The sequence below is a fragment of the Schistocerca piceifrons genome, chromosome X, assembly GCF_021461385.2.
Source record: "Schistocerca piceifrons isolate TAMUIC-IGC-003096 chromosome X, iqSchPice1.1, whole genome shotgun sequence".
Classification (NCBI taxonomy): Eukaryota; Metazoa; Arthropoda; class Insecta; order Orthoptera; family Acrididae; genus Schistocerca; species Schistocerca piceifrons.
This window is the reverse complement of record NC_060149.1, coordinates 104,501,643-104,515,187: the sequence shown is the minus strand read 5'-3', so window position 1 is coordinate 104,515,187 and position 13,545 is coordinate 104,501,643. Positions and strand designations below refer to the sequence as shown.

The window sequence follows — 13,545 nt, the reverse complement described above, 5'->3', positions numbered from 1 at the left end:
TCTTAGGAAGGCGTCAAGTGAATTTTTATCTGCTTTTTTGAATATGTATATTTTTCTCTTATTTTTGAAAGATTTAGGGATTACAACATTCAGTCTCGCTACGACAACCCTGTGTTCACTAATCCCTGTATCGGTTTTGATGCTCTTTATTAACTCAGGATTATTTGTTGTTATGAGGTCAAGCGTGTTTTCACGACCGTTTCCTATTCGCGTGGGCTCATGAACTAACTGCTCGAAATAATTTTCAGAGAATGCGTTTAGCACGATTTCAGATGATATGTTATGCGTACCTCCGGAATTAAAAATGTGTTTTCGCCAACATATCGAGGATAAATTAAAGTCACCACCAACTATTATCGTATGAGTCGGGTACGTGTTTGCAATAAAACTCAAATTTTCTTTGAACCTTTCAGCAACTGTATCATCTGAATTGGGAGGTCGGTAAAAGGAACCTATTATTATTTTATTCCGGTTGCCAACAATGACCTCTGCCCATACTAACTCACAGGAATTATCTACTTCAATTTCGCGACAAGTTAAACTAGTTGATCCACATGAGTTCCAAAAGAAATCCGTTGGAATTCGATTACTCGATAAATAGTACAATTCTCAATGCTGTCAATTCAACTAAGTACCTGGGTGTTAAAATTACGAACAACTTCAGTTGGAAAGACCACATAGATAATATTGTGGGGAAGGCGAGCCAAAGGTTGCGTTTCATTGGCAGGACACTTAGAAGATGCAACAAGTCCACTAAAGAGACAGCTTACACTACACTCGTTTGTCCTCTGTTAGAATATTGCTGCGCGGTGTGGGATCCTTACCAGGTGGGATTGACGGAGAACATCGAAAGGGTGCAAAAAAGGGCAGCTCGTTTTGTATTATCACGTAGTAGGGGAGAGAGTGTGGCAGATATGATACGCGAATTGGGATGGAAGTCATTACAGCAAAGACGTTTTTCGTCGCGGCGGGATCTATTTACGAAATTTCAGTCACCAATTTTCTCTTCCGAATGCGAAAATATTTTGTTGAGCCCAACATACGTAGGTAGGAATGATCATCAAAATAAAATAAGAGAAATCAGAGCTCGAACAGAAAGGTTTAGGTGTTCGTTTTTCCCGCGCGCTGTTCGGGAGTGGAATGGTAGAGAGATAGAATGATTGTGGTTCGACGAACCTTCTGCCAAGCACTTAAATGTGAATTGCAGAGTAGTCATGTAGATGTACTTCTAACAGCAACAAACACGCCACTGCCAACCGTGCATAGCCTAGTGACATTAATCACTGTGAATCGTAATCGTGGTTTCTGGAAGTGCTGTACTTGACTATTGATTGTGATTTCTCATTATGACAGTATTGACGTTATATCAGTCTAAATGGAACATGAAATGCGTTTTTACCTTATCTGTTTTCATCTTACTTCCTGTGAAGGTGGTCCATGACCGAAACCGGTCGACATTTATGTTTTAAAATAAACTGCTGATGGTTAAAAACGCATTTTTTCATAGAACGTCAGGTGATACTTTACGTTATCACCTCTCTTCCCCTTACCAGTCTGATACCAGCGGTTTAAATGTCTCCTGCAAGCGCGATTCCGACAAGCTGCCCACTAATCGATTAACATGGAACACATATGCATTAGTGTCTTCGGCTATGGGTACATTTGATATCAAAGTTACTTTCAAGAAGCAACGAAATACGTAAGAAAATAAGTCATTGGCATTAACTCAGAAACTAAACACTTCAGGAACCAAGCTGATCTATATACTGTTCTACTTACTATTACTTGAGTCATTTGATAGTCCACTACTCGCGATTACTTTGTATACACGCTATACGCAACATAGTTTAGTAACAGTGCTAATAGCATCTAGGCTAACTGCACATTTCATTACGAAAGAACCTGAAAGATTTACATTTACATTTACATACATACTCCGCAATCCACCATGCGGTGCGTGGCGGAGGGTACCTCGTACCACAACTAGCATCTTCTCTCCCTGTTCCACTCCCAAACAGAACGATGGAAAAATGACTGCCTATATGCCCCTGTACGAGCCCTAATCTCTCTTATCTTATCTTTGTGATCTTTCCACGAAATGTAAGTTGGCGGCAGTAGAAATGGACTGCAATCAGCCTCAAATGCTGGTTCTCTAAATTTCCTCAGTAGCGATTCACGAAAAGAACGCATCCTTTCCTCTATAGACTCCCACCCGAGTTCCCGAAGCATTTCCGTAACACTCGCGTGATGATCAAACTTAACAGTAACAAATCTAGCAGCTCACCTCTGAATTGCTTCTATGTCCTCCCTCAATCCGACCTGATAGGGATCCCAAACGCTCGAGCAGTACTCAAGAATAGGCCGTATTAGTGTTTTATAAGCGGTCTCCTTTACAGATGAACCACATCTTTCCAAAATTCTACCAATGAACCGAAGACGACTATCCGCCTTCTCCACAACTGCCATTACATGCTTATCCTACTTCATATCGCTCTGCAATGTTACGCCCAAATAATTAATCGACGTGACTGTGTCAAGCGCTACACTACTAATGGAGTATTCAAATATTACAGGATTCTTTTTCCTATTCATCTGCATTAATTTACATTTATCTATATTTAGAGTTAGCTGCCATTCTTTATACCAATCACAAATCCTGTACAAGTCATCTTGTATCCTCCTACAGTCACTCAACGACGACACCTTCCCGTACACCACAGCATCATCAGCAAACAGCCGCACATTGCTATCCACCCTATCCAAAAGATCATTTATGTAGATAGAAAACAACAGCGCACCTACCACACTTCCCTGGGGCACTCCAGATGATACCCTCACCTCCGATGAACACTCACCATCGAGGGCAACGTGCTGGGCTCTGTTACTTAAGAAGTCTTCGAGCCACTTACATACTTGGGAAGCAATCCCATATGCTCGTACCTTAGTTAGGAGTCTGCAGTGGGGCACCGAGTCAAACGCTTTCCGGAAGTCAAGGAATATGGCATCCGTCTGATACCCCTCATCCATGGTTCGCAAGATATCATGTGAAAAAAGGGCGAGTTGCGTTTCGCAGGAGCGATGCTTTCTAAAGCCGTGCTGATGCATGGACAGCAACTTCTCTGTCTCAAGGAAATTCATTATATTCGAACTGAGAATATGTTCGAGAATCCTACAACAAACCGATGTTAAGGATATTTGTCTGTAATTTTGAGGATCCGTCCTTCTACCCTTCTTATATACAGACGTCACCTGCGCTTTTTTTCCAGTCCCTCAGTACTTTACGTTGGGCACGATCATATATGTTTTTTTTTTTACTTACTTGCTGTCTGTATTTAGACAATAAAAATAACAATTACAGTTCATGTGTCCAGACAACTAACAACTGTACTCCTTATGTTTCCAGGTCACACCTTAAATGGCCAGACCCTTCTTGAATTCTCTCGATTTCAAGAAATGGAAGGGGAAGGAGCTGGCCCAGAACTGCGGGTGAAGGCTGCTGCTCTGTGGGTCCGCGTCGCCTTCCGCCCTTCGCTCCCTAAGGACCTGAGGAGCATCCCTGACAAGAACCTTACGCTCTGGCTGTTCAAAGTAACCAAGCCGGCCACTGTATCTTTTACCAATGACACGCACCTGAGTGGTAAGGTACGTTGTCTCACAGGGGTTTTCCATTTCATTTACTAGTTATACATTTCACTGTCGTTTGAAATTATTGTAATTTAGAGATGACAGCTTTCTCTTAATTAGTTTTTACACTACTGGCCATTAAAATTGCTACACCAAGAAGAAATGCAGATGATAAACGGGTATTCATTGCACAAATATATTATATTAGAACTGACATGTGATTACATTTTCAAGCAATTTGGGAGCATAGATCCTGAGAAATCAGTACCCAGAACAACCACCTCTGGCCGTAATAACGGCCTTGATACGCCTGGGCATTGAGTCAAACAGAGCTTGGATGGCGTGTACAGGTACAGCTGCCCATGCAGCTTCAACACGATACCACAGTTCATCAAGAGTAGTGACTGGCGTATTGTGACGAGCCAGTTGCACGACCACCATTGACCAGACGTTTTCAATTGGTGAGAGATCTGGAGAATGTGCTGGCCAGGGCAGCAGTCGAACATTTTCTGCATCCAGAAAGGCCCGTACAGGATCTGCAACATGCGGTCGTGCGTTATCCTGCTGAAATGTAGGGTTTCGCAGGGACGGAATGAAGGGAAGAGCCACGGGTCGTAACACATGTGAAATGTAACGTCCACTGTTCAAAGTGCCGTCAATGCGAACAATGGGTGACCGAGACGTGTAACCAATGGCACCCCATACCATCACGCCGGGTGTTATGCCAGTATGGCGATGACGAATACATGCTTCCAATGTGCGTTCACCGCGATGTCCTCAAACACGGATGCGATCCTCATGACGCTGTAAACAGAATCTAGATTCATCCGAAAAAATGACGTTTTGCCATTCGTGCACCCAGGTTCGTCGTTGAGTACACAATCACAGGCGCTCCTGTCTGTGATGCAGCGTCAAGGGTAACCGCAGCCATGGTCTCAGAGCTAATAGTCCATGCTGCTGCAAACGTCGTCGAACTGTTCGTGCAGATGGTTGTTGTCTTGCAAACGTCCCCATCTGTTGACTCAGGGATCGAGACGTGGCTGAACGATCCGTTACAGCCATGAGGATAAGATGTCTGTCATCTCGACTGCTAGTGATACGAGGCCGTTGGGATGCAGCACGGAAACGTGATGGTACGCATTTCTCCTCCTTGCACGAGGCATCACAACAACGTTTCACCAGGCAACGCCGGTCAACTGCTGTTTGTGTATGAGAAATCGGTTAGAAACTTTCCTCCTGTCAGCACGTTGTAGGTGTCACCACCGGCGCCAACCTTGTGTGAATGCTCTGAAAAGCTAACCATTTGCATATCACAGCATCTTCTTCCTGTCGGTTAAATTTCGCGTCTGTAGCACGTCTTATTCGTGGTGTAGCAGTTTTAATGGCCACTAGTGTATTTACAGGTACACTGTGATTCATTGATCTTTTTTCTGACATGCTAGTGAATACATTGTACGCACTGCACTTCATTACAGAACGTGTCTGTGGTACCATAGGGGCATGTTCAAGACCCATTTTCTTAGCCCGCACGAGCCGCTACTACGCCTTTTCATAGAATTTTTCCTCAATTGTTACAATTAACCGACTCCAGAATTGATTATAGTTTAGTTTTTGTTTTTCAATCTTTCCATTCACCGGTACCACTCACTGACAGCACTGTCACATCTTCTATTGTACAGGGTGTCCCAAAAGGTAAGTTATAATTTCAGTGTCATAAGACTCGACCTTAATTAACTTTGAGAAAAAAAGTTTGGCTGATGCACCAACTCAACAACATTTTTTTGTGTTAGATAATGATTAACTGTTTTACCTTTACAAGTGACGTGAGCAACATAACTGAAAAAAGTCTTTTTTGTTGTTGAACGGTGGCTGTAACACAACAAATGAATCAAAAAATTGATTCTGTACAGGGAAAGACACAGTGAATGGCTTGGCTTATTGATAAGAAGTCAGACACCCAAGTTCAGAGGAATAGATAAAAACGCTCTCAGAGTATCCGGTGCATTGTCATACCAGGGATTCCCAGTTCTTTTGATGCCTTACGAACAGACTTCCGTGGTGAACGCTGGAAAACCTGTCGAATTATCTGCGTATCTTCGTCACTTCTCTTTGCCCTGCCTATGTGGTGCCTCAGATTCTCACTTCCTGTTTCCATGAAGCTCCTGTGCCATTTTCTTTTTGTTGCCTGAGAGGATGGTGGTTTCCCGTATTCCGTTTGGAAATTTCTCTGAACCTGGGTATCTGACTTCGTTTCAACAAACCAAGAAACGAGCCGTGCCTTTTCCTGTGCAGACTCCATTTTTCGATTCATTTATGGTGCTCTATCCACCTTAAAACGATAAAGAAAAAATGTTTCTTCGTTATGTTGCCCTTGTTACCTGGAAAGCTAAACATTTATTCATTATCTTACATAAAAAATCTTTTTGAATTGGTACATCGGACACACTTTACTTTTATTTCTCTAACAAGCGGGGACATGGTGGTTGTTCTTGTTGGGCATGGCTGAAAAACGAAAATAGCTGTCGTCTAATTTACGAATCGTCACAGCTTTGTGCTGACTTGTCTTTTGCGGCACCATGAAAAATGTAAATCATAATAGGTAGACAAAAATTGAACATCCACTCTTTCAGTACACAATTCGAGTGTCATAACGACAATGTCATCTGGCCCTGTCGATTTGATAGAAATCGTAAGAAAATACCCCTCGGCTTTGCAGTCATTGAAAACTTACTTGAGCAGAATGGGACAACAGCTTTACTTTTCTAACGTTATACTGGGCTGCACCTCTTCACCCCAAAATGGTAATGGTGTTATTGTCCCCTTGACCTACATCTACATCTATACTTGGCAAACCACCTTCGTTGTATGTCGCAGTGTAACACTATCATTTCCACTGTGCCTTGTTCTATGCTCTGTAAGAGTTAGAACGCCTCTGATGTTACTGTCATGGACATTTCGCGATATGTGGGAGGAAGTGTCACGCTGCTTCACACTTCCTCCAACGTACGCTCGCAAAATTGTAACAGTAGATCTCTGAGTTGACGTGCATTGCCTGTCTTGCAGTGACCATCATTGGAGTCGGATGAACAACTTCTTCACTCCCTCGTGCTCATTAAACGAACCCTGATGAAACCTGGTGATGTTCTTCGGATTGTACATACCGCCGCTACTAACCCAACATAACAAGGACCCCAGTCTGATGAGCAGAATATAAGAATCGGCCGAACGATGGTTTTGTAAACGACCTCCTTCGTGGATGAAACGTATTTCCTTAGGATTTCTCGAAGGAATTTCAGTCTGGCAGTTTTTCCTAGTTATGTCGTCGTTTCAATTTAAATAGCTCCGGATATACACAACTCGTTATGTAATTCCAACGACAATTTCTAGTGAACAATCGTCAGATTGTGTAATCAAATAATAAGAAGACTTTCCGACTGTTTACGGGCACTGAGTCACATCAGTTTAGGGCGAGAATCAGCTGGTAGCCGCCGCAACAACAATTAATTCTCTGCAGTCTTCCTACAATGCGCTACGGTTTCCTGGCGTTGTGAATTCCTATAAACACAGTATCATTTGCGAACGCCCTCATTAACACACACATACGCACGCACACACACACACACACACACACACACACATATACATACACACACACACACACACACACACACACACACACAGCCGGCCGGTGTGGCCGAGCGCTTCTAGGCGCGCTTCAGTCTGGAACCGCGCGACCGCTAAGGTCACAAGTTCGAATCCTGCCTCGGGCATGGATATGTGTGTGTTGTCCTTAGGTTAGTTAGGTTTAAGTAGTTCTAAGTTCTAGGGGACTGATGACCTCAGATGTTAAGTCCCATAGTGCTCAGAGCCTTTTGAACCATTTTGAACACACACACACACACACACACACACAATTATACATAGAGGGCGACCAAAAAGCTTTCGTTCGAACGCCATAGGGTCCAGAATCAGTATGCCAATCAGGCAAAATCGCCGTGAGCAGTCAAGGCAATCGTCCGAATGATGCACCAGGTTGAACATTCCCGTTTCGCACCCAAGATGGCTGCCAAGCCGGTAACACCGTGACGTGGCTCCGCACCTCGATGCAGTTTTCTTAGGTTAAAACTGAGCAGGAACAGTTGGTGTTTACGTTCGCATGTGCCGGGAGTGTTTTTTCACACAGTGTGTTTATTAAACTTTCTGGCAGTTTAAAACTGTGTGCCGGATCGAGACTCGAACTCAGGGCCTTTGCCTTTCACGGGCAAGTGATCTACTAACAGAGCAACCCAAGCACGACTCACGACCCGCCCTCACAGCTTCAATTCCGCCAGTACCTCGTCTCCTACCTTCCAAACTTCACAGAAGCTCTCCTGCGAAACTTGCGGAACTGGCACTCCTGGAAGAACGGACGTTGCGGTCCCGAGTTCGAGTCTCGGTCCGGCACACAGTTTTAATCTTCCAGGAAGTTTCATATCAGTGCACACTCCACTGCAGAGTGAAAAGTTCTTTCAGTATGTTTATTGCTTACTCGTTAGGTATTGTGATTTACATACGGAGAGTGAATAAAGTTTTGTGGTTATTCATACGTCGGGGCGCTTGTACACCGAGGGAGCGGAGGGCTCGCCGCCCTTCCGCCAACCCTGGGCTTGTCGGTCTCTCGCATCAGCCAATCGGTTCTCACGCGTCAGCACGCCGCGCCACGCCTTGCCTCGCAGCAATGCACCGATTTCGCCGTCAACGGCAACGGCAACCGACGCGTCAGCAGCCTTCAGCTGTTCTTGTTCGCCTCGCGCATCTAGATGGCTGTCTCAGCGAGCGAAACTAAACGATGGCCTTGCAGACAGCATACCTCCGTACTACTACTGCTGCTGTTGCTAATAAACATTATTGTGGGAGGCGAGTGGACCTTAGAAGCCTGTTTAGACTCATAGAAGACTTATGTCACAAAGGCGACGCTAACTCTCAACAATTCGCACACTGAAAAACCTAAGACGTGTGTGTCGCATTTCTTTGACTTTGCCGACTCCGTCTCCACGTTTAAGCGTAGACACGAAAAATTCAGTGGCCCGAGCTGGCAGCAGCCGCAGCAAGTCCCAGCAGTGGTAGCGCCACATCGTCAAGGGGTGAAAATAACGCACGTAATACTGGTGTAGTGAGGCGAAGTAATTCTCCGGATATGACACTTGGATGCGACAACAGTAGACAAGATCGCTGTAATTGATGACATATTTCCTGAATTTGTAAGCGAACTAAGACAGAAGAGGGCAACCACTGCAATCTCAGCCAATGTACGAAATAAAATATGGGCGTTTGCTCTTACACGGTGTAAACTAGTAGACCAAAACGAACAACTTCGTAAAGAGGCTCACAGAGTGCGGAAAGAACTGGCCGTTGCCAATGCCCCAGATTCGCAGCACAAATCCAGCGCCTGGAGGAGGAAATAACAGACCTTAAAGAAGAGAATCAAAGACTTGAAATAGAAAACAAGCCTGTTCCACTATCCTTTGCGGCAGTCACTGCAGACGGCATAACACATAAACCAATAAGAAAGGTTGAAAAATACATTGAACAAGCTAAAGACAAACAGAAAGTGTACTTTTGTTTAAATCGGCAAATAATCGCGACGTAAAGGCTGTAAGAGAAACACTAACAAAGACTATCAACCCTAGACAAGATAAGATCAAAATCGAGGCCATTAGGTCGACAGTCCGCAGCTCGTGGTCGTGCGGTAGCGTTCTCGCTTCCCGCGCCCGGGTTCCCGGGTTCGATTCCCGGCGGGGTCAGGGATTTTCTCTGCCTCGTGATGACTGAGTGTTGTGTGATGTCCTTAGGTTAGTTAGGTTTAAGTAGTTCTAAGTTCTAGGGGACTGATGACCATAGATGTTAAGTTCCATAGTGCTCAGAGCCATTTGAACCATTTGAACCATTAGGTCGACAGCAAATACAGTGATTGTGGAAGTAGATACATAATAGGATGGAAAAAAATCCTGAGAAAACTGCATAGCTAAAGAATAACAAATGTGAGGAGCTCCGAACACTTAGACTACTTCTGGCTATCTATCAGACACCTGCTACATTATAGTTAAGGACTCCCTACAAGAACTTTACGAGATCAACTTGAGCAAAAATATTTCAGAGGAAGAATTTAAGGAAGAAGTAGCAATACAATTCAAGACAGGACCAAAGGGGAAGCGTCCAGTTAAGAACATAATTTAGGTCTCCCTCAGGGTTCGTCAACTCGTACTCCAAAGAGTCAGGGTCTACATACAGCTTGAAACACTGACCATTAATTCTTTCTGACCTGAATTATATTCTACCACTGAAAAATTTTTTCTTTCAATTTATGTGATCTTTAGAATACAGTGAGTAAGAATTTTAATCGTATTTTTGAAAAATATATTTTGGTGTATGATTTTTGAAATGACTCCAGTTGAAATCATTGGGACAATGGTGTGACATGTGAGAGCAAAAACATGATTCAAATGGCTCTGCGCGCTATGGGACTTAACATCTGAGGCCATCAGTCCCCTAGAACTTAGAACTACTTAAACCTAACTAACCTAAGGACATCACACACATCGATGCCCGAGGCAGGATTCGAATCTGCGACCGTAGCGGTCGCGCGGTTCCAGACTAATGCGCCTAGAACCGCTCGGCCACTACAGCCGGCATGTGAGAGCAAAAAAATAAACATTTTTCCTTTTGTCAGTTCACGTTTTATTTAAGCAAAACTACGCACATTTTACAAAATACACATTAAATTATGGAAATTTGAATTTTTTGTTACAGCAACATTTTTTTAGTTAATACGTGGCCAAAATCAACATATTACATGAAAATCCCTGAAACACTTTGTATCCTTGTTAAGACAAACTGAGACATTGCATTTCATACACTTCATCCTAGAATAGCTTGTCATCCACAATTTACGTTTTACTTTGTCAGGGAGGTGTTCTGGCCAGTGGCCTATAACATCATAGTGTACATCAGCAACTGGACGATTCGCTTTACCTGTTCTCCTCTTCTTCGTTAGATTTGGACTTGATGAACTGGCTGGACGCCCTCTCTTTTTTGGTTCTGCATTACCCCTCTTCAAAAGACCTTCTGCAATATCACTGGCAAAATCAAGCAGTGGTCTGTATTTTACATTTTTTGTCCACAATGTTTTCTGTACAACAGACGGCCTTAACACATGTCATGTTGACAAGATGAAATATTATTCTGAGGTTGAATCGATGGCCCTTGATATTTGTTCTCTAGAGTTGTACTAGCATGTCATGCAGGTCAACACCCCACATAAAAGTGTTGTACTCTTTTACTATGGCAGGTCTAGGGGCGTTGACGTATTGCTTAGCAGCAACTGACCATCGTCTTACATCTTCAAGGAGCTCTTGACTTTTATATGAAGAAATAAGGTGGATTCCCTTATTGTCAAACCATTTTAGCAACATGATGTTCTCATTTGTCTCTAATCTGTAATCATAAGACCCTTGACCAGTTTGTTTCAAAGAACAATCTGTTTGCAAATAGCACCCTGCTAGTCAATTCTTTCTCAGAGTTCCCACCATGTAGATTCCCAGCTTCTTTAGCTCCATAGCCAAGTAATTGTCAACAAATAATTTGTAGTTTTGATGTTTAGACAAATTATCTACAAGCCTCATGATGACATTACCACTCGTACCTAAAAGGCCATCTTCCACTTTTGTCCCTTTACCCACATATATTTCAGAATCACACACAAAGCCACTTACTCCAGCCCGTGAAAATACTTTCACTCCCCATCGGTGTGACTTGCTCTTCATATATTGCAGCATAGATGTATGAGACTTCACCGAGATCATCATCTCATCTACTGAGTTGTACTCCTCTGACTCAATTTAAAAAAAAAAAATATTTCTCAGAGGATAGACAAAAGGTCTAATTTTGAAAAATTTGCCATAGTCTTTGTGTTCTCTTGGTACCATGTTATCATTATTGTTTAGTGTAAATAAGTCCTCAACTTACAAAATCGATCTCGTGACATAGTTCCTGCTCATAACGGGTAGAAGCAGCCCAGTACATCCTATACTTTGGCATTGGAACAACTCCAGCTAAAATATGGATTCCAAGAAACTGTGACATCTCAATTGTAGATGTGTCTATGGACTTCCCTGCTTTTTCTTGCGTAGAATATGGATTTGTTTGATCTACTAGGTTCTGAATGATGGTGCTATCAATAAATTTTTCAATGTAATTCAGTGGGGTTAATTCTTCATTTGGCGGATCAGTAACTGTGGACTGATAGGCCACATCTACTGGTTCCATATTTTTGTGTAGCCAACGTCTGCTTCTTACCTGACATACATGTAGATCACTTGAATTTTGTGCTTCAAGATGTGCAGCGAGGGGAGTCTAATCTAGCTCTTCCCCTTAATTGTCATTCAGTGTGTGAATTCCCATAGGAATATCTAAACAGTCTATATTTACAGTTTCATTAGCAAGATCTTCATCACCAAAAACTCTTTCTCGAACACCAACTTCCAAATTAGATTCCTGATCTTCTTCAAAGTCAGCATCTTCAAAATCAGATATATCGCCTTCCAAAATTGCTACAATTTCTGCATCTGTCAGTGACCGCGACTTACCAACAAATAAAGCATATAAAATTAGTAACTACATCGTAACTTATAACCTACAAATTGCAATCTAGTATCACTAAAAATAACCATTAGCAGTATCTTCTTCAGGTTATATATAATATTTGTTCTTATAATCCATTTATAAGTGATAAAAGTGGATAGCTGAAACTAAATATCTGTCTAATCGACAGTAAACGACATCAGCATATGTTAAAGTATGCACATGACAAAAACCTACTGATTCCAAATGGAATCATTGTTTTCTCATTGTGAAAATTGAATATAAGCACATTATTCTCTAATTCTAAAGCAACAGAAAGCGATAAAAGCTAATATTTATAAATGTAATGCATACCTGTTATTATTTTACAAAGTTGCAATTGCATACCGAAACAGGAACGCCATGCGCATGTCAACAAACAACAAAAGATTGAGACCTAACAGTCGATTATTATCGACCAACAAGGTGCTACAATCTGTTGGCAGAAAACAGAACTCCATCTTATGATTCCATCTGGGAACATTTGCTGCGTAATATGGGCTCCACAAACCAGATTATTTGGTGATTCCAATTGGAATCACTCCGTCAGAAATAGTTAAAGAATATGTAGCTGTACCTAACCGTTGTGACAAGGAGCAGGCTTGCGGCAAATGTGCAAAGCTAGGCTATTTCGAATAAAATCTTGGTCTCCTCTCAATAAAACTCCATCTCCTCTTCTTTGCTCTCGACCTCCTTCCGTTTCACTAAGTTACCATACCAACGGTATGAATAAATGATATAGTTATGTTAAGTGAAATCGACTTGTTTATTATCTTCTGTCCCGTATTTAAACATCAAACTTCTCTCTGCTGACAAATTCCCTAGATTTTTTAAAGTCTAATTCTGTAATACTTCTGTAAGAACACTGTCAATCGAGATCGTTCATGTGTATTGGAGAGGATTTGGACCTCCTAGTTTGCTTTCATTCTCCCGTCTACCACCTCATATAAAGCTTTACCGGAATATTTTTATTTACAGTTTTTCGACACTTTCTCTCCGTATACACTTTGGGTCATCAACATTATATGCAACATTTCACCTGTCGCCTTCTGGTCCTGAGTTCGTACAATAACTCTTCTAAAATGTAGAGCGAAGAGATTCTCTGCGCTTCCGTTATTTTCACTCAGCTGGCAAAACAGATAGCCGTGAGTTCTATATAAACAGCAGATTTACTGAACAATCGCAAAATCATCACAGTATAACTACCCACCGAGTCCCTACACCATGCATCCACTCACTGTGGCGCCTCCAAAATACCTGTCC

At 42.4% G+C, this 13,545-nt stretch overlaps 1 protein-coding gene across 1 annotated transcript in view; it reads left to right on the top strand.

Moving 5' to 3' along the window:
* The window catches only part of LOC124721881 (inhibin beta chain-like), a gene marked incomplete at its 5' end in the record, with an annotated part of 315,715 nt that overhangs the window by 279,064 nt on the left and 23,106 nt on the right, over positions 1-13,545 (top strand). The window contains one exon of the mRNA XM_047247030.1: positions 3,404-3,642. Within this exon, the coding sequence (XP_047102986.1) occupies positions 3,404-3,642 (239 nt within the window). The remainder of the gene's footprint in view (positions 1-3,403; positions 3,643-13,545) is intronic.